The sequence below is a fragment of the Callorhinchus milii genome, unplaced genomic scaffold (assembly GCF_018977255.1).
Source record: "Callorhinchus milii isolate IMCB2004 unplaced genomic scaffold, IMCB_Cmil_1.0 Scaffold2, whole genome shotgun sequence".
Taxonomy (NCBI): domain Eukaryota; kingdom Metazoa; phylum Chordata; class Chondrichthyes; order Chimaeriformes; family Callorhinchidae; genus Callorhinchus; species Callorhinchus milii.
In genome coordinates this window covers 69,503,124-69,523,380 of record NW_024704743.1, presented here as the reverse complement: position 1 = coordinate 69,523,380, position 20,257 = coordinate 69,503,124, and the positions used below count along the sequence as shown (strand labels likewise).

General features: G+C 43.1%; 1 protein-coding gene across 1 annotated transcript in view; it reads right to left on the bottom strand.

Moving 5' to 3' along the window:
* Window positions 1-19,816, bottom strand: part of LOC103181277 (polypeptide N-acetylgalactosaminyltransferase 15) — a 42,603-nt gene extending 22,787 nt beyond the window's left edge. The window contains exons 1-4 of the mRNA XM_042346982.1: window positions 19,733-19,816; window positions 19,333-19,568; window positions 15,286-15,452; window positions 13,283-13,487 (exon numbers count right to left, since the gene is read on the bottom strand). Of these exons, the coding sequence (XP_042202916.1) occupies window positions 13,283-13,487; window positions 15,286-15,452; window positions 19,333-19,568; window positions 19,733-19,816 (692 nt within the window). The remainder of the gene's footprint in view (window positions 1-13,282; window positions 13,488-15,285; window positions 15,453-19,332; window positions 19,569-19,732) is intronic.
* Between the last annotated feature and the right edge of the window lie 441 nt (window positions 19,817-20,257).

Genomic DNA, 20,257 nt, shown 5'->3' with positions numbered 1-20,257 from the left:
GGTTTTCTGTTTAGAATACCAAATCAATCTATTAATTAGTTTATATATTTTACATGCATTTAAGGTATCAAAATATCTTTTGATCTGAGCTTGTGTTGTTCGTTCTCATGGATACTAACTTGCAGCTGTGACATAAGTGAGTGGCACAGATGTGGAGAAGTGCATGGTTAGAAGAATGTTATTGTTGGACAAAGACTAGTCTTCCCACCAAAGAGGAACCCACTTTGGCTTAAGCCAACAATGGAATCAGACCAATATTGATTCTGTTTCTTGCGGTATCCATGGGAACCAAGGAAGAATCTCACCAGCCAAGAAGTACATATCGTCTCTTGAACGAAAAGGATGTAGCATTTCTGAAATGCCAACAACAATTATCAATTCAAGACTACTGCATCTTCCAGGGCAGCACAGTGCATTCAGAAACATTTCCTATAAAAGGGAACAAACTGCCTTCACTTGTAAATAATTTTGTACGAGGAAAGAATATTGTCATTTATTTGACATGCGTTTTTACTATCTGACATTAAACAAGACAATGAGTTAATCTCACGAGGTTTCATTCAGGAAACATGCTTTTACTTTTTGCAACCAATTTATGAGGTTGTTTATGGGCACACAGCATGTGGGATATTAGTGTGTTCTATTGTGGAGAGACTGGAAGATTTGGGTTACAATCCCATCTGTAGCTTCCATTTTGAGAAAGTTTTTTTTCATATTGTGTATACTCAACTACATCATAGGTATTAGCAAGATGTTGAACAGAGATGCGATCACAATGGGAAAATCAAACAGAAAATGTACTCAGAGGGAAGAGCATAGGCCAGAATTCAATGGTGGTCATGGAATCATGGATGGATATAAGAATGAATTATTGAAACAATTCAATAGTAAATTTTGGATAAGACAATGGCAAGTCCGTTTATAAAGCTATATACAGCATTAAGAAATCTATGATGGAATCAAATTAAACAGAGAAATAATACAACAGCTATGAAGTGAATAACCATTGTTTTAAAATCTGGAAGACTGTTGGCCAGGAAATTGGGAGGAACTCGATTCTCTTTTTGAAGAGTGTCATGAGATCTTTAACATCCCCCTGAACAGGTAAATAGGACCTTGGTCTATCGTCTAAAAGGACATCATCTCCAACATGCAGCAGTCCCCCGAGCACTGCACTATGAAATCAAAGTCCTTACATGGACCTTGACCCAAAGGCAAGTTTACTACCAACTGAACCAGGCTAACACTTTCATGTTGGTGAAGGGTTATATTATTACTGGTCAGCTAGTCAGCAATGAGAGGGAACAAATTTAAGATAATAAGAACTTGAAGAAAGAACTTGCCATTTTCTAAAGGCTTATTACAGTAGAACCCCATAACAAGATGGACGTGAGGGTTCATAAAATTTCAACTTCTTTTATATCAAGAATGGCCATCAATCAGCACAGTGGGCATGTGTATTAAGTTGGCTGCTTCTTGGGCTAAAAAATGACTGACTTCCTGGTCACCAGGTTGTCACTGAATGAGAAAGTGACAATATTGGTGACCTGATGACTTGAAAATCACCCTTTTTTTAGAATACGCTGGAACCTGGTCAGTCTGTTCACCCAGACAATATGTAGGTCCAGAGGGCATGTGCCTTTCATGCAAACCAATGTTATAAGAGGCTGCCTTACAATGGGTTTTTACTGTAAAACTGTCTCAAAGTGGCTAATAGTAATTATTGTCAAATGCAGGCAAGTATAGCAGATGTTTGCCCACAGCAAGGTCCTACAAACAGCCGGGAGGTGAAAGATGCACTAATCTGGAGAATCACTGGCCAGAACACTGGGAGAAACTCCCCTCTCAAATCAAATAGTGCCATTGGATCTTTGACCTCCTCCTGAGGCAGATGAGATCTTGGTTTAATGTTTCATCTGAATGGCCTCACCTCCAACAATGTAGCATCCTCAGTTGAGCGCTGGATTGTCGTTGTGAAGTCAAGTTCTGGTGTGGTTCATAACCCACAACCTTCAGATTTCTAAATACTTACCAAATTAAGTTAATATGTTGTGTAGAGTACTTAAATGCATTTTCCAGGATGTTTAATTGAATTTAAGTTGGTACCTTAAATTTGCACCATAATACTACAGGGGTGGTAAAACAGCGCAAAAATGGATGACCCCAATGCAAATAATTTGGGGACAAGAGTTATTGAGCCTGTTTACAATTAAAGTAAAAGTAAGGTTGTGGTATTTCATAGCACATTTGACATGATAATTATGAGCATGTAATGAAATGCTGCAAATTTCACTCCAAGGTAAATTAAAGATAACATAATAATAATCCTTGCATTTGATATAGTGCCTTATCACGTCTTTGAGACATCTCAAAGATGAGCCTGTCCTGAATAACTTTTATAAAATGCAGGCTCCATGCAAAATATACCCACTATAATTAGGTTTGCAGCAATTTTTATATATCTATCTTTAATTCCCACCTGAAGACATACTTCTTCAACTGCATCTATGGCCATCGCCCTCTTCTCCCTTTTCAGTATCCAACCCTGCCATTGTACAGCGCTCCGAGATGCTATCATGCGTGAAAGGCACTACATAAATGCAAGCTGTTTTTGTGTTATAATTCATAAACTAACATAAATGCAACCAATTATATCATTTGTTTAGGCAATAATGGGTATGAGGAAAGGGAGGGAATAGAACTAAATGGATAGCTCTTTCAGAGAATCAGCACAGGCACAATAGGCTGAATGGCCTCCTTCTGTTCAGTACATTTCTATGGTTCTAATGCCAGGCAGAATAAGCTATAATCACATCACATCTAGAAGATCTCATCCTTCCAGAATACCTACTGCTTGTCTATCTAATCATTTCTCCAAGCCTATTCCTCCAACACTGGGGATCATCCTCATTGATCTCCTTTGCACAACCTAGAGAGCCTGGGAAGCTCCCTATATTAATAATAATAATAATAATCCTTGCATTTGATATAGCGCTTTTCACGTCGGGAGGATGTCACAAAGCGCTTCACAGAACACACTGTAAAGTGAATTGACAGTATATTTGTGGGCAAACGCGGCAGCCAATTGCGCACAGCAATGTCCCACAAACATAGATTGAAAATGACCAATTTATTATTGTTTTTGGTTTTGGAGGGATTAATATTAGGCGTGTGGAGTAAGGAAACTTGCTCAAGGTTTCGCCCTGCCTGGAATATCTCTTGGCTTCTCCCTTGACAAATCCTATACCATCTGTGGAATACATGTGCCTCCTAATCTTCCTTCCTGTATGCAGTACCTTACATCTACATTGAACTTCATTTGTTAGTCACTAGCCCAACCCATGTCTTGCCCTATCAACAACAAATTACATTTGTAAAGCGCTTTTCACGTTGGGAGGACATCCCAAGTCACTGTCTTTGTACTTTGGATCCTCTGATTCCACCGTTTCCCTTCGACTTTGTGTTATCTGCAAACTTAGTTACTTACACTGCATTTGCGAATCCAGGTCATTGATGTGTACAAGGAACAGGAAGGGTTTCAGTAAAGAACCGTTTGCCCCCAACTTAATACATCCCAACATTTTGACCTAACTCCCTCAACCGCTACAATTTGCTTTCGTCCCTTCAGAAAATTTAAAATCTATATCCATTCCTTGCCCTTGATACTCACTGACTTGTATTTTATGCTGTGCTTTGTCAAACACTTTGGAAGTGTAGGTAAACTATGCCATATGACATCCCAGAGTCAATGTAAGATGTTACCACTTCAAAACATCCATAAATGTACTGACTACAACTATGTTGATTTTTGTTCAGTCACATCATTGTATCCCTCCTAGCATGTCATTGTATCACAGAGCATTAAAACACAGTGTTCTGCTTCCAGATGATACATTGTAAAGCTATCCCTACCCACAACAACCTAATTAATCTGGCTGGATATTTTTTGCTTTACGACATACCCATTTCGCAAGACCTGAGTCACTGCCGAGACTCTGACCTTGTGTGGTAATTAAAGGGCTGTGTTGTTAATAATTTTCACTTTGATGCATGCTATCCTGCTGTTTGGCTTACGTTACAATATTTGGCTTACAATAAAATATTTCCAGCCACATAAAAGCAATACTAAGAGTTGTTAGTCTGCCCAATTTGTGCAGTGAAAACACATCATAATTCCAACCTACGAAATTGTGCATTTTGACAAATTTGGAAGAGAAGAATAAAGTAGGGTGATAGCTTTTACTGGACCAATAAAATACGATGAAATTCACAATTCAAATCCTTCCTCTCTTTCATCAGGTGAGAAAGTCAAGATATTGTATATTGCAACAAAATATAGCTTTCATTTTCAAAAATCTAACTCCCTTTGGCACAATAATAATATAATAATCCTTGCATTTGATATAGTGGTTTTCACGTCGGGAGGACGTCCCAAAGCGCTTCACAGAACACACTGTAAAGTGAATTGACTGTATATTTGTGGGCGAACGCGGCAGCCAATTGCACACAGCAATGTCCCACAAACAGTCGTAGATTGAAAATGACCAATTTATTATTGGTTTTGTTTTTGGAGGGATTATTATTAGGCTCTGTGTGGAGTAAAGAAACTTGCCCAAGGTTTCGCCCTGCCTGGAATTGAACTCAGGTCTCTCACTTGCAAAGCGAGTGCTCTAACCACTGAGCTACAGGACTCCAATGCCTAGGCTGTAGTTTATGTTAAGGTTTCACCTGATCTTTGATCCTACTAGTGACCATCCAATGCTTCTGTCTCCAGAGCTCCTACTTCAGTGTCACTTAACTCGACCCCGGTTAACATGGTATTCCCTAAAGCGATATTGAAGCATCTTGCGCGGAACTGAGCTCCTGGGGATGCAACGAAGAGGCTTCCTCCGACCCATCTGCAAAGTTCAGGATCAAGCAGTGAGGTGGACAAAAGGAGCAAAAATGGAGTCCAGATTTGAGGTGATCAGTTCGGTGGGTCAGGAACAGACCCCACTGAACTGATCTCCTCATATCTGGACTCAAATTTAGCTTTTCTTATCCAGCTCCTACCAACCTGCATCCGTGACTCTTCTGACATCCTCCGCCACTTCAATAATTTCCAGTTCCCTGACCGCCCCTTATTCACAATGGACGTTCACTCCCTCTACACCTCCATCCCCCACAAGGACGGTCTGCAGGACCTCCACTTCCACCTCAAACAGCGGCCTAACCAGTCTCCATCCACCACCACCCTCCTCCGCCTGGCTGAACTTGTTCCGATATTGAAAAGCTTCACCTTCAACTCCAACCACTTCCTCCAAGTCACTATGGGAACCTGCATGGGTCCCAGCTACCCCTGCCTGTTTATTGGCCACCTGGAACATTCTTTGCTCCAGGCCTACTCAGGTCTGCTCCTTGACCTGTTCCTCAGGTACATTGACGATTGTGTTGGGGCTGCTTCCTGCTCTCGCAGGGAGCTGGAAAAATTTACCAATTTCGCTTCCACCTTCCACCCCTCCATAACTTTCACATGGTCCATCTACAACACTTCCCTTCCCTTCCTCAACTTCACCATTTCCATCTTGGGGCATAGACTATCAACAGATAACTTTTACAAGACCAACTCCCATAGTTACCTGCACTACACCTCCTCCCATCCCACCTCCTCTAAAGACTCCATTCCCTTTTCCCAGTTCCTACGCCGCATCTGCTCTGACGATGCCACCTTTCACACCGGAGCAGCTGAAATGTCTGCCTTTTTCCTCGACCGAGGATTTCCATCCACTGTAGTAGGCAGGGTCTTTGACTGTGTCTGCCCTATTTCCCGCACCTTTGCCCTCACCCCTTTCCCCTCTTTGCAGAACCATGATAGGGTCCCCCTAGTCCTCACCTTCCACCCCACCGGCCTCAACATCCAAAAATGATTCTCTGCCATTTTCGGCACCTCCAGGGTGATCCAACCACAAAGCATATCTTTCCGTCCCCTCCCCTCTCAGCATTCCGAATGGACCTATTCTCTCCGTGACTCCCTGGTTCATTCCATCACCATCAACAGTTGCTCTCCTCCCCACGGCACCCTCCCATGCCAGCGCAGGAGATGCAATAGCTGCCCTTTCACCTCCTTCCACTGTCCAGGGCCCCAAACACAGTTTTCATGTGAGACAGTGATTTCCGTGCACTACCACCAATGTAGTTTATTGCATTCACTGCTCACAATGTGGTCTCCTCTACATTGGGGAGACCAAATGCAGATTGGGTGACCAATTTGCCGAACACCTCCGTTCTGTCACAACCTGAGCTTCCGGTTTCTTGCCACTTCAACTCTCCCTCCCACTCGCGCTCTGACCTCCTACGCTGTTCCAATGAACCACAGCGCAAGCTCGAGGAACAGCACCTCATTTATCTGCTAGAGACCTTACAGTCCTCTGACCTCAATATTGATTTCAACAATTTCAGACCATATTATTATTGTTATTATTATTATTATTATATAGTGCCCTACATGGGGGTAACATCTTGGAGCAATTAATCTCTATTGGAGAATGCTGATGTTTCATCTGAAGGATGCATCTCCAGCAATGCAACACTTGCAGCACTGCACTAGTGTGTCAGCTGAGACTATGAGCACAAAATTGTAGCAAGAGGCAAGGGGCCTGAATCCAGAATCCCCTTCTCTTTTCAAACACTCACCTGAACAGGCAAGAGTGTTACAAACTGAGCCAGGCTGACACTCGTATTGTACTTCAAGAGAATTGGAGTACAAATTATGAAATATAGGGATCAAAACTGAGACATTAAATACATTTTAACACTATTGAAATTAAGGAACTGTGCAGAAAATAATATGATACAACAACAACAACAAGATTTCACTTATAGAGCGCCTTTCATGTTGGGAGGACGTCCCAAGGCGCTGGACAGTTGGTCGGCACCTGAGCAGGAGAGAAATGGTGAGGGAAGGGAGGGAGCGAGGAGGGGTAGAGAGTCGAGAGGGGAGCTGAAGGCACGGTTGAAGAGAAAGGTCTTGAGACCGGCCTTGAAGGAGGAAAGGGAGGAGGCGGCGAAGGCACTGGGGGATGGAGTTCCAGAGCCTAGGGGTTGACAGGCTGAAGGCCCGGCCACCGATGGTAGGTCGGTTAGGGCGGGGGATGTGGAGCAGACAGGAGCCAGAGGAACGGAGGGTACGGCCAGGTGAGTAGGGAGATATTAGGTCGGAGAGGTATATATATAATATGTAATATATAATATGTCCCTGTCTTTTCCTGTGTTGGATCTGAATACCTCCCTGGATTTAAGCAGAATATTGCTCAATCCCATTGCAAATCAATAAAAGCATTTTCCAATCGATAAAGCATTCCTGGATTGTAAAGCAACTCTGCACTCCCCACTGGGATAAATTTCTCTGCTCCTGATCTTGCCTTCTCTTTCTGGCTGACAGTTTCAAGAGTGCTGGCTCTCCTTTGGTGACCTGCCTAAATGGCTGTTGTTCATCATCTGTGAGCCTTGGCAGTGAGTGTGCACAGGCCACTCAACTGTAGAAGATGTCACAGTTGAGCCTGACTTTTCCTCACTTGGCTGCCTCACATGCACACAACCAGTAGAATGTTTTGTAGAGGGAAGAGAAACCCGTGGCTGCTTTTCACATCCCAAACACCTTGAAGGTCGGAGCGATTACCATTCTCATGCATTCCCGGCTGAGACCAGCTAACTCAGCATAGACTCTGAGATTTGAGCCAGCGAGCTTCTGATACACAAGCTACACCTCAAGGCATAGGTGCTGAACTACTTACTTGTGACAGCTTGGACCAGCTTGAAACCTTGCTTAGATTTGATGCTGAAAAGACTAAATACAAACTCGAAGGACTGATTGCCCCCCTTCTTCACTGTTAATTTCTATGCTTCTATGATTCTAAAATCTCAAAGCACTTTACAGAGTTTTTTTTTGGACTGTATTTGTAGGCAGCAGTCAATATGCACCCAGCAATGTCCCACAAACTGCCCTGAATTGAATGATCAGGTTTTTTTTAATCTGGGGATTGCTAGCCAAGAAATCCCCTTCTCTTTTTTGAAACACTCACCTGAACAGGCAGATGGGATGGAAGGACAGTATTTCAAGCAATTCAATGTCCTGAGCAGTGCGATGGTGTGGCAACAACAAAACCAATTCCATTTAGACAGTACCCTTCACATAGGATAGTGTCTCTGAGCACTGCATAATGGTGGGGTAGAACACAAAGCGAGGGAGAGGGGACGGGGGATGTGACCATAGGTGCAGTTGAAGCTTTATGTCTTAAGTAGGTATTTACAGATAGATAAAGAGGGGATTGAGGGGGAGGGCTAGAGGCCAGGAGTTCCAGAGGTTAGGGGTCTAATGACCAAAGGCACGGCCACTGATGATGGCACACAGGATCATGGGACATGCAACATGGCTGTGTCTGCAGAGTGAAGGGGGCAGGAAGTTGAGTGGGATATGAGCAGATCAGAGAGGTAGGGAGTTGCTAGGGCATGAAAGGAATTTTAAGGGAGGGCGAGGTTATTCAAATCGATCCTTTCAGAGATGGTAACAAGTGGATCCTAGCAAGGATTGGGATACAGGATCTGGTCCAAGTGAGAATTTGGGATGTGAAGATTTGGACCTTGTGAATGGTGGAACGGGAGAGACCATTAATGAGTCTATTAGAGAAATCAAGGGTTTTGGGGTGAGATAGAGCAGGAGGCGTGCGATGTAGTGGAGGTGGAGAAAAGCAGCAGTGAGAAAAGTACAGCTGAAAGTTGAATCGGATGCCAAGGTTGTGATTAGGTTTGGTGACTTCGAAAGATATATCTGGGAGATTGAGGAGGTCAGAGCTGGAAGTGAGGAAACATGAATGGGAGCCAAGGAGGATGGCTTCCATCTTGTCCATATTAAGCTGCAGAAAGTTGGCTCAAAGTGGGGCTTGAACCCACAAACTTCTAACTCAGAAAGGAATATGCTTCTCACCTACCCAGGCTGACCCCCTAATAAATATGTGAATACCTTATGTAATTATCAAATTTCTAAAACACTAATGAGACTAAGGGGATATTTTCATTATTCATTGCTGAATCAAATTCTGATATGTTTTCAAGTTGCGTCCAAATCTTGGGGTCAGTCTGATAAAAAAAACACTCACTGTAAAGATGTAACCTATGTGCGGAAATCTCTTGAGGATCTGTAATAACACACACAAACTAAGTGAATTGAACAGGTGTCTGCAAAAGCTGCCAGTGATTCTGGAACTCCAATTAAACCAGATGGAGGAAGAATGTATTTCTGGATCTTGAATGATTGCTCTGGAACTTCAGATGAAGCATAAATTTTAAAGAGATCCTTTAAACAGAGTCTAAACCTACATCTTCATCATGTACAGGGTGACCAAAAAGTCATGATATCTACTCTATCATCTAAAAAAATCATAATTTATTTAATACCCATTAGACATTGTAATGGTATCATAACTTTTTGGTCACCCTGTATATATGTGTTTACGTGTAAGATTTTGTCTTGCTAAACATGTTCTATTCCTTAACAATCCTTAGGGCGAATTAGGAACTATTACTCAATTGACAGAAACCGCTATTAAAATATGCATTAAAACAGAGTTTAACAACAGGTTTGGGGATGAACATCCTTCCCCCAACTTCTGGACAATGGTTTCTTCACTCTCATAGGCTTTATAAATGGCAAAGCATGGCCATGTTTTCTTCAGTTTAGCAAGGAAAGCAAAACCTTTTACTCTTTCCCAGCCACTAGGACAGTGTTTTCGATTTTAAAATGAAATGTGAGGGAATCCAGTATCAGCCCTCACTGTACAGTTGTAATGTATGTCACGGAACAGGATTATTATGAAAGAATTCACCATGATTAAAAGCAGTACTTGTGAAGGGCAAGTTTAAGATTGACTCCAGGAAATATTTACACAGAGGGTGATCCAACTGCTGGAAGGATCTTGTAAATTCAAAAGCACTTAAATGCAGAGTTGCTGGTAGCCATTAAGCAACTTCATTGGAAATCTGCATTTAAATTCTTTTGAGTCTACAAGATCACAAGCAAAAATGATTCTATTTGATTTTGTCCAGGATACTAACATTGGAGTTTTTGCCTTGATCACTTCTCCTTCCCTCCCTTATGTACTTGGGGGATGCACACTCTAGCTTTTCGGCAGATTTGGGGAAGACCTCTTAAGAATCGAAGTGCTCCAAGATGCTACCCCACATAAAAGTCACTAAATCTTTGCAGGTTATTGTCATTCCATTACAACATCAAACTGTTCCTTAAGTGAGAGCAGTGTCCAGGCTCAACTACAATTGTTTGTACCTGTAGCTGTACCTCCAGCTGTCGATTAAACTCTGTATAAATATTTTGTGGAATCCATCTTAAACTTGTTGTCCTGCTTTACTTTTGCTATGTTAAGGTGGCATCCAATGTTTTTAACTGCAAGGAAGCACGTTGGTTGCAGCACATATAATTCCACTGGCAAAACAAGCTAACCACTGATGAAAGCTACAAGTATTATTCTTGTAAATTTGTTGATGTATGAAAACGTTACATTTCATGTAATGTATGATTAAACTAATTTATTGTCTCAATAACCAAGAGTATTTTGCTGTTGTAGAGTCACAAATCATGTAAGCTTTTTTACGAGAATTTGTTTTGTATATTTGTATCAACTTAGTTATTGCTTGATGTTCTGAATGTTCCAGTAAATGGCACAAGATCCTGGCTCCACACTGTAACTACCCCAGGTTGCACTGAATGACTGTAAACATGTGGTACCCTGGTCCTCACAAGGCACTGCACTCAGAGCAGATTTGTGTCTATGCTGGAATTCAATTCTGCACCTGCGGTCGTAAACCATGCTGTCTATGAAAAACATCTGTTATTGTCCATCTATAGCTGTATTCCCAAGGACTTGGCTTTCAACAGATTATTGTGCTATTTGCTTACCACATTTATGCTTCAAGCTGCAAAATGCACATTTGCTGAAATTCTGCAGCGCATCAGCCACTGTCCAATTTAAACAATGTGGAGTTATTTACTCCGATCACATTTCAGAATTAAAACAAAATGCCAGCTCTTCCTTCCTATCAGGATTGTCTGAGGCTGTAAAGCACAGAATTTGCATCTTGTCAATGTAAATAGCTGACAGGAATCTCCTGTGGACTGAAGCCATAAAGAATGATTCAGTGCATGTGTTGGTCAGGTAATCTTATTCATTTTAGTACCTCCCAAGGACTGATTTGGATCAGTTTTCACTATAGACCCAAAGGGAGGATCATGTTCAGTCCAAGTCAATGTGATTTGAAATGAAAGTGGCCTTTGGGGTTTTGAAAGTCTAAACAAATATTTCATAAGATATATATTAATTAGGCCTTTCCACCTTAGTTGAACATTGTTGAACATCTAGTACAACACCACATATCCAGTTTATCTCACACGACCATACCAATAGATTAGTGCACTGAATAGTTTGGGGATTTCTGTCTGTCGATGTAATACTGTAATACTAATAATCCCTACATTTGATATAGAGCCTTTCACGTTGGGGGGATGTCTCAAAACATTCCACAGGATATACCGTAAAGCGTAGTGACTGAATACCCATGATAATACCTTTCATAATATCCAGTTATTTTGTGAGAATCATGACAAAGGAGTCTTGTGCATTGTAAATTGTTGGTATTTTGAGTTAGTCAGCCTTGTAGAGGTTATAACCTTGGGAGAGTGATAGTGCATAGGCAGGATGCAGTACCTGTGGCAGTCCACTATTCAGAAACATTCCAGATGTTCAACAGTTAAACCTATTTCGTTGGAAAGCAAATTAAGTACCAGAAGGAGCAGACAGAGTAATCCTAAATATTCTGTTAATGAGATTAGTAATTTCATCAGGTAGAATTTTGTTATAGCACATCTTTAAAATCCCAAATATCAATTTATGTCGAATCATTGAATCCTACCATGTTTCAAGATTGAGGAAGACCATTTGGCTCATCATTCCTGAGCTATTGTTAGCTCACTCACTGGTGCTGTCTACTCTAATGCCATTCCCCTGATCTTTCTCCAAACATTTTATTTTTGTTCCTCAAGTACTTAGTCATCCAATTCCCTTTTGAATGTTATGAATTTGGCTTTCAACGGCTATTTATGATAAAGAATTTTGATTTGTATCCATCCTCTGTAAAGAAATATTTCTTATGACAACTTTGTGAAAAATTATAAATATGGGCGAATATGTATCGGTTCAATGAGTATTTATATAAAGATGTGTGAAAAAGATTCCTTCACTTGTTCTAAAGTACTGTAGCTTGCTTGTAGCACTTCTTTTGTATTGGTGCTTTCTCACTTAGGATATGACAGTTCAGATTGCAATCACAGATGTATGTAACTTTGCTGATGACAGGAGTCAGTTACTAGGTCATTATTGGAGTGACAGTTTCGGTTGGTGTTTCCCTCACCACTAACAAGGTTTCCCTACTTAGCAAGTAGGGCTGAGTTCCAAATTTTTTTGGTCAGCTGGATGTCTGAACACATACGGACACCCACCCAAAAGAGTATCCAAATCAGATTTCCATGCATCCATACATGGAAATTCCAGAAATATTTTTGTAATGGAATGCACTCTCTCCCTGAAAGACACATCCTGCTTACCTAATTCCAGAGAGTATTAGGTGCAGTGCGACAAGAGCCAAGGCTTGGGGACCCCAGAGTGTATGTTGCGGTGATGTGGAGTCTAACCAACTAAAACTGCATAACTTGCCATTAATATCGCTGTCTGGCAAGCTTTCCCGCTTCTTGTGCAGATAGGACCACTCTCTCTGTGAGGACTTTGGCTTACAGGGTTCACAGGAGCTGAGTGGGAAGAATCCCTGCCCCCAGTGACTGGTCTGAGCTTCCAAATCCTGCTGAGGAGCCAGTCTGGCTGAGCTGTCATCAGCAGTGTCCTGGAATACTGCAGCCTAGACTGGCTCAGGACCTGGACTACCAAGACCACCCCAGAGGGTAGGCTCGATTCTGACATTCTGTGAGCTCCAATAATGCCTCATGTTCCACTGACAGCAATTAGTCCTGGGAGGATGTTAGGCTACATGGGTCAGTCCCATTTTGCACAGCGGAAATGTTTCATTGTAAAATCAGAAAAATAGAGGCTATAAATAACAATGTGCCACTTTACTTTCTTTATCAAATTTTATTTTAAAAAATCATCTTCGGCCCTAAATGATCAATTATATTAGCTATTCAGAAACAAGACTCCTTCCCCACACATGCACATTCAGAGCTTACCTGTCATTGGCTATTCTGTCCAACAGTGGTTCAAGCCATCCCTTGTGGCATTCACAGTGTGAGTCCATAAACACAAGGACATCTCCTGTCGCTCGTGCTGCACCAAGCATGCGACCTCTAATCACTCCCAGTCTCTTATTGCTTCGAATCAACTTGACACCTTCCAGCCTGGAAATGTACTCACTCAGAGCTGCTTTCAGATGCCCTGCAAGAGGAAGTTGGGATTTGTATAGCAGTGGGTTTAAAACTGCTGCCAACTGGCTCAATGGCTACAACAGGAGACTTTGGTCAAAACACTTTGGATCTGGACTGCTGTGAATGAGTCATCTACCTTTGGTCAAAACACTTTGAATAAAGGTAGATGACTCATTCACAGCAGTCCAGATGTCTAACTGGGACATTTCCTGGAGCAACTACCTACATTGTATCACATATCACTTTTTTTTGAACAATCACCTTCTTTTCACAACCATGTACACAACCATTTCATGAGCTTTTCACTGCCCAATATATTGAAGTAGCATTCCAGAGGGAGGCAGGGAGGTTAACACTGATCTGCTCTCACTGCATCTTAGCAGTTGTCTGAGGAGCTGTCCTGGAATAAGACCAATAGCTGGCCACCTGCTCTCTGCACTGGAGAATGAGTGTTAGAATAATCTTTAAATTATATATAGAACCTACAATGTCAGCGCTTCCCAGGTAAGGGCAAATGCAGCAACCAATTTCGACACAGCAATGTCCCACAAAAAGCCAAGAAGCGAGTGGAGAAATGTTGGCCGGCACAACGGACATAGGATCTTTAATATCCCCCTGAATGGGCAGAGAGGATCTTGGTTTAACTAAGCATTGAACTTCCAACTATGCAGCACTGCCAGTATGACAGTATTGAACCTATAATCTTCAAAATGCAGCCTAAAAAACTGCAACAGGAGATAAAATGGGGCAAACTGAGTGGTACCTGTACAAACTGATATTTGGTCCTCTAACCCCATTCTTTCTACTACAATGCAAAACCCGCCCTATGTTGGATATCACTGCACATGCAGTGTCTTGGGGGAACTTATTGCACAGAAATCATTGTGTCACTTGCATTTGTTCATTGCTGTCTGGCATCCATCCCTACATGCTCCAGTGTTGTACTTAAATGAATACGTATACAGTTCTTTACTGAAGGAGGTGATGGTTGCAGCATTATCTGCTTTTGGTGGGAATCTGTTCCACATATCCAATTCTACAATGTGCATTTGTGAAATACAGCATATTTCCAATATATTAATTAAAAATCAGATGGTAACTGATTGATGTCCAACAGAAATGATCATAGTAATACAGTGTGGATGAAGGCACTGTTCCAAAAATGCGTTTGTATCCAATATCCATGTACACAATCTGTAGTACAAGTGCAATATTTCATTGTGTTAACACTAGTACATCGATTGGGCAAACAATTCATTTAGTGTTATTCCTTCCTTCTAAATCCCCCTCACACGCACATACTATAAAGTAAAACTCACATAAGTTGTGTCAGCCGGGACCATAACATTTAATATGACTTACACGAAGTCTGAGTTGCCGCCAAACTCTATAAATTGTATAAAATTTAATTAATAATCTACACTGTGATGCGTAATTCAATGCAACCAGTGAGTGTGCATGAGGTAGTTTGTCACTGCAGCTGGTAAGTGCGCATGCAGTGACGGGTCAACATTTCCTGCTGTTCAATGAGTCACCGAATGTGCACTTACTGGCAAACCCATTGAATCGCAGGAAATGAAGTTCTTCCGTGCATGCGTTAACGGATCAATACTATGCTTCATTGCAACTGTCCGGTAAATATTAATACGAGTAGTACAAAAAAATCGAAGTGGTTTTGATAGGAAACCGAATGGGACTCAGATGAATGTACGACTTAGGCAATTATACCATTGATAAAGACAAGACTTATGTGCGCTTTACTGTATCTATGTTCTGTTATTTATCATTTTCCAAACCAAAAGACATACCTTGGTTACTCAAGTCATCCACTAAGATGATTTCTTTAAGAAATTTCTTGGGGGCGGTGTCCATAACACTGTTCACTGTCCTCAGAAGAGTGGACCAGGCTTCATTGTGGAAACAAATTATGACACTGGCTGTTGGCAAATCCTGTCTGTATTCCTGCTGCAGACATCTATGCACAAAGTAATGAGAGATATAGCTCTGCTCAATTATGACAGACTGACTCAACATAACAGTTGAGTGGCTGAGCACTCACATTGCAACCACATGCTATCAGAGTTTCAAATTATCCTTTTGTTCAACCTGTTGTGCATGTTTTTTAGAAGAATTAAAAACTGGACAGTGGGAAATATATGATAAGCCTGTCTTTACTCCCCTCTTTCTTCCTTTCTCTGTTTAATAATAATAATCCTTGCATTTGATATAGGGCGTTATCACGTCTTTAAGACGATTCAAAGCGCATCACAGAATATAGTGTAAAGTAAATTGGCTATGAATTGTGAGCAAAATGCAGAAGCCAATTTGCACACAGCAGTATCCCACAAACAGATGTCGATTGAAATGAAAGTCATTAAATGAAAAATAATCTTTAACATTTATTTTTATTTTTCCTGTTATTATTCTTATGTGTTTTCTTCTTCAATAACTTCCCACAGTTATTTCTCTCCTGACTCTGTCTTTACAATCCATGGGTTTTGGCTGTGCTCTCTAATTTAGATACATGCCACTTTACTGATGTCACAACAGCTGTTACTGCTCCCACTGCAGCATCAGTACTACGTTATGCAGTTATTCAATGCTACTTTACTTTTTAATAATTCTGGAGCTGACTGAATGATACATGTATAAATGCAAGATAAATGCAAGTTGTCGTTGTTGATACCAAAATCAATGACAACATTTTACTTTCTATTCCTTACGGACACAAGTTTGCAAGTCACTTCTTTACTTAACTTGTGAATTCTTTGAAATAATTACAGATAACGTGTTAAGCAGATAGGCAGGACTCCTGTCAGGCCTCTGGTAAAATGCATACGCTAGCTTCAACCTGCTTTAGTGTCATAACATTTCTGGTTACTGAAAGTGATGACAACGTGGACATTACGGCATTAGTGGAGTTCTACAGTTCAGTGGTTAGAGCACTCGCCTCACAAGCAAGAGAACCTGGGTTTGATTCCTGGCAGGGTGAAACATTAGGAAAGTTTCCTTACTCCACACGCCTCTGTTTACCTAGCAGTAAGTAGGAATGCAGTGGTTTGTCGATTGGCAGATTGCTTTTCCAGGGATAATAATTCCTTCAAAAATAAATAAGAATTATTTGATCACTCAATACAAGACTGTTTGTGGGACACTGCTGTGTGCAACTGGCTGTCTACAGTACATTCTGTGAAGCACTTTGAAACGTCTCGAAGACGTGATAAGGCTATACCAATTGCAAGGATTATTATTATTATTACACTCCATAGTGCCGTGAGCACTGAGTTAATAGATTTTGTGAAGCTGTAATCATACTACTAAGAACTATGTGGATCTGAGAGCATCAATGAAAGAATAGAAGAGCTTAGAGTTCGAACTCAACTACACAATCTTCAATTGCCTTTTCATCATTGTCATAGATAATTGATGTTTTATTTTCTAAATGTTGTATCTGTGTTAAGTAAGGATTTATCAGAATGAGGAATGTGCTGTGTTAACCCTTTAATATCAGACATTTGAACTCTTCGTTTTTTTCTAGCAATGGGTTACAATTTAGACATTGCCAGAAATGCGGACAGTGTTTAAACAAATCTTTAAAATGCTGAACTCTGAATAAAAAAAGATGTGAATGGTTGAAATAAAAATGTAAAAATAAAAGTGCTATAAAAGAGCAGATAAATAGTTCAAACTAAAACATTAGTGTGGAGTCCTTTAGCCAGCAGTAAGTAGGAACTCAGTTGTTAGTCACTTTTATGGGGGTAATAATACCTTTAAAAAATAATAAATTGGTCACTTCAATCCACGAATGTTTGTGGGACACTTCTGTGTGTAATTGGCTGTCATGTTTTGCCCACAAAATACACAGTCATTTCAATTTACAGCATATTCTGTGAAGCGTTTTGAGACGTCTCGAAGATGTGATAAAGCACGACAACAAATGCAAGGATTATTCTTATTATTAATTTCTTCTTCAGACTCTGAAGCATTTCCAATGGATTTTGTTTTTATTTAATTCCAGCCTTTGTTGTATACTCTACCAACTCCAATTTGCCCAGTGTTGTGTGTTTTAAAACATAACCCTTATCATGGACAATTCTGTGTTGCCAATGTGATCTGATCCCTAAATTGTACATTGCTTAATTGCTTAATCTCAATTAATTGCACTTCCAAAGCTTGTGCTGCCTGCATTAATTAAATTGTACTCATTACTGACGCATGACACATTACTGTGGATTGCTGAGTGGATCAACTTAATTTTGCCACAGGAAAACAGAACTTAACAGCGTTATGACCCTCTACCAAATTTTAAAAAAGCCACTCCGATAATAAGACTCTCTAAACCATGGATTTCAACCAAGATACGATTCTTATCAGAGTTCTATGTCATTCAGCCGTTAACTTATTCGTTCCTGGTTGGCAAGTTGCTTTATAATAAATCTAATTTTCGAATGCTATTAACCCTCTTAGCCTGGAATGCTCAAGGCTCAGTCGGCGCAATGCATCTGCTTGCCATTGGCCCTTTATTATCTGGATTACCCAAATCCCAGACACTCAAACTATTAACCATTTATAAACATGCCTTGTGCAGCCAGTGCACACGTTAAAGGAGCAGAACACAGACAGTGTTGGAGTGAAAACCACTGACATGTAAAACAATATCTATTCATTGTAAAATGAGACGACATGTAACTGGTGTGAATAGTCTTTCTGTTTATTGTAGAAATGATGCGGATATACCATCCCCAATGTAAATCAATATAAATTGCTCTCACTGTGTATGTAGCCTTCACACACACACACACGCGCGCACCTCCCCTTCCCAAAGTGGAAAACATATTTGGCCGCTCAGCACATCGTTGTCACAGCTGATCTACCTTCAGCCCTTCATTTCTCTCACACCCAAACAATCCACCGACCAACAAACCTGGATTTTTTTTGGCAATTGATATTAAAAACTCCCTGAGCTAGAATTGAAATAAATCAATGTGCCCCCAGCTCGCCAAAACCCCCACCTCTACAACTCAAGCAGAACAGAGCTCTTTACTGCACTTTCCGTTTCTTCATTTCATGTTCCGTATGAACATTCATTCCAATGTAATATTGATTTTGGTGGCGGGATCGACATTGTCGGCTTACGCGGCAGAACGTTACAACATTTTCCAATCCAATAAAGTGTTACTTTTCTCTCAGGTCTTTAAATTTCCGGTACAACTTGGAGCACAAGCGCTGGCGGAGCAGGAGCTGCCTGAACCGCGTGTCCTTCTTTTCCCCTCGCGGGCGGGATAAATAAAAGTGGTTCAGCGTCGAATTGCCTGGAGACAAGACAGCACGCGGGGGTCTACCCGCATAGTGCGTGTCTTTCTTTCGGGGGCGCGCGGGGGGGGGGGGGGTGTGTGGGATGTGGGGGGAAGAGAGGGATCCTCAGTGCACGGATGGCACTGTACGGTATATTCCGTGAAGCGCTTTGAGACGTCTCGAGGATGCAATAAGGCGCCGTATCAAATGCGAGTATTATTATTATTATACTGTAGTGGTGGTGGTGGGGGGTGGGTCGTGGGTGGGGGTGGGGGGTGGGTGGCAGAAGGTGCCCTCAGCGGTGAGGCTGTGGGACAGACGCCCCCCCCCCCACCCCCTGCGGGAGCGTCGGGCGATGAGGGAGAGAGGAGGAGAGGGAGGGAGGGAGAGAGGGGGAGAGGGAGGGGGAGAGAGGAAGAGAGGAGGGAGGGAGGGAGGGAGGGGGAGAGGGAGAGAGGGGAGGGAGGGGGAGAGAGGGAGGGAGGGAGGGAGGGAGGGGGAGAGAGGGAGGGAGGGGGAGAGAGGGAGGGAGAGAGGGAGGGAGCGGCTCCTGTACTTACAAAGCCTCGCGTACCTCAGGGAGCCTCCGGTGCAGAGGGATCCTCTCACTCACCGCCTCGCTGAAGCCGCCCCGCGCGCCGGGCAGCGGGGGGTCGCCGTCCTCCCCGGGCGCCGCCAGCGGCCGCGACCCCCTGCCCGCCCCCAGCAGCCGGTACCCCCCGGGCCGGGGCCGGGGCCGGGGCGGCGGAGGGGGGCTCGGGGTCTGGGCGGGGTCACGGCCATCAGCTCCTCGTCGCTGAGGAGGGGGTCGAGGCGCGGGCTGCGGCGGGGCAGGTGCCGGGGCCGGGGCGGGGGCGGGGGCGGCGGGGCGGGGGCTGCCCGCTCGGGCTCGGCGGGCCGGAGCCCCCCACCACCCCCACCCCGGGCGGGGTCCCCGGGCGGGAGGTGCCGGACGCTCACCGTCAGCGCCAGTCCCACGGCCACCACCAGCCACACCGGCACCGGCACCGCCGCGCCCCGCGACCACCTCATCCTCATCCTCATCCTCAGCCGCAGCCGCAGCTCAGCTCAGCCGCGCACTCTCTCCGGGAGCTCCTCACTCACTCACTCACTCAGTCCCGAGGGTCTCCCCCCCGACCCCCCACTGCTTTTGCTCCTCTCTCGTTTGTTTGTTGTCGTTGTTGTCGTTGTTGTTGTGATGGGGGGGTGGGGGTGACGGGGGCGGTTGTTGGGGGTTAATGGCAATAGCGGCTCCGGGTTTCCTTTCGGTCACTGGATGTCGGGGCTGCGCTGTGCGGTGCAGCGCGGGGGGTTGTTGTGGTGCGGTGGTGGAGGGCTGAGTGTTGCTGTGCGATGGAGGGTTTTCCTGTGGGATGGAGGTTGTTGCTGCGTGAGGGAGGGCTGGGTGTCAGGGTTGGGTGGGGGAGGGCTGGGTGTCAGGGTTGGGTGGGGGAGGGCTGGGTGTCAGGGTTGGGTGGGGGAGGG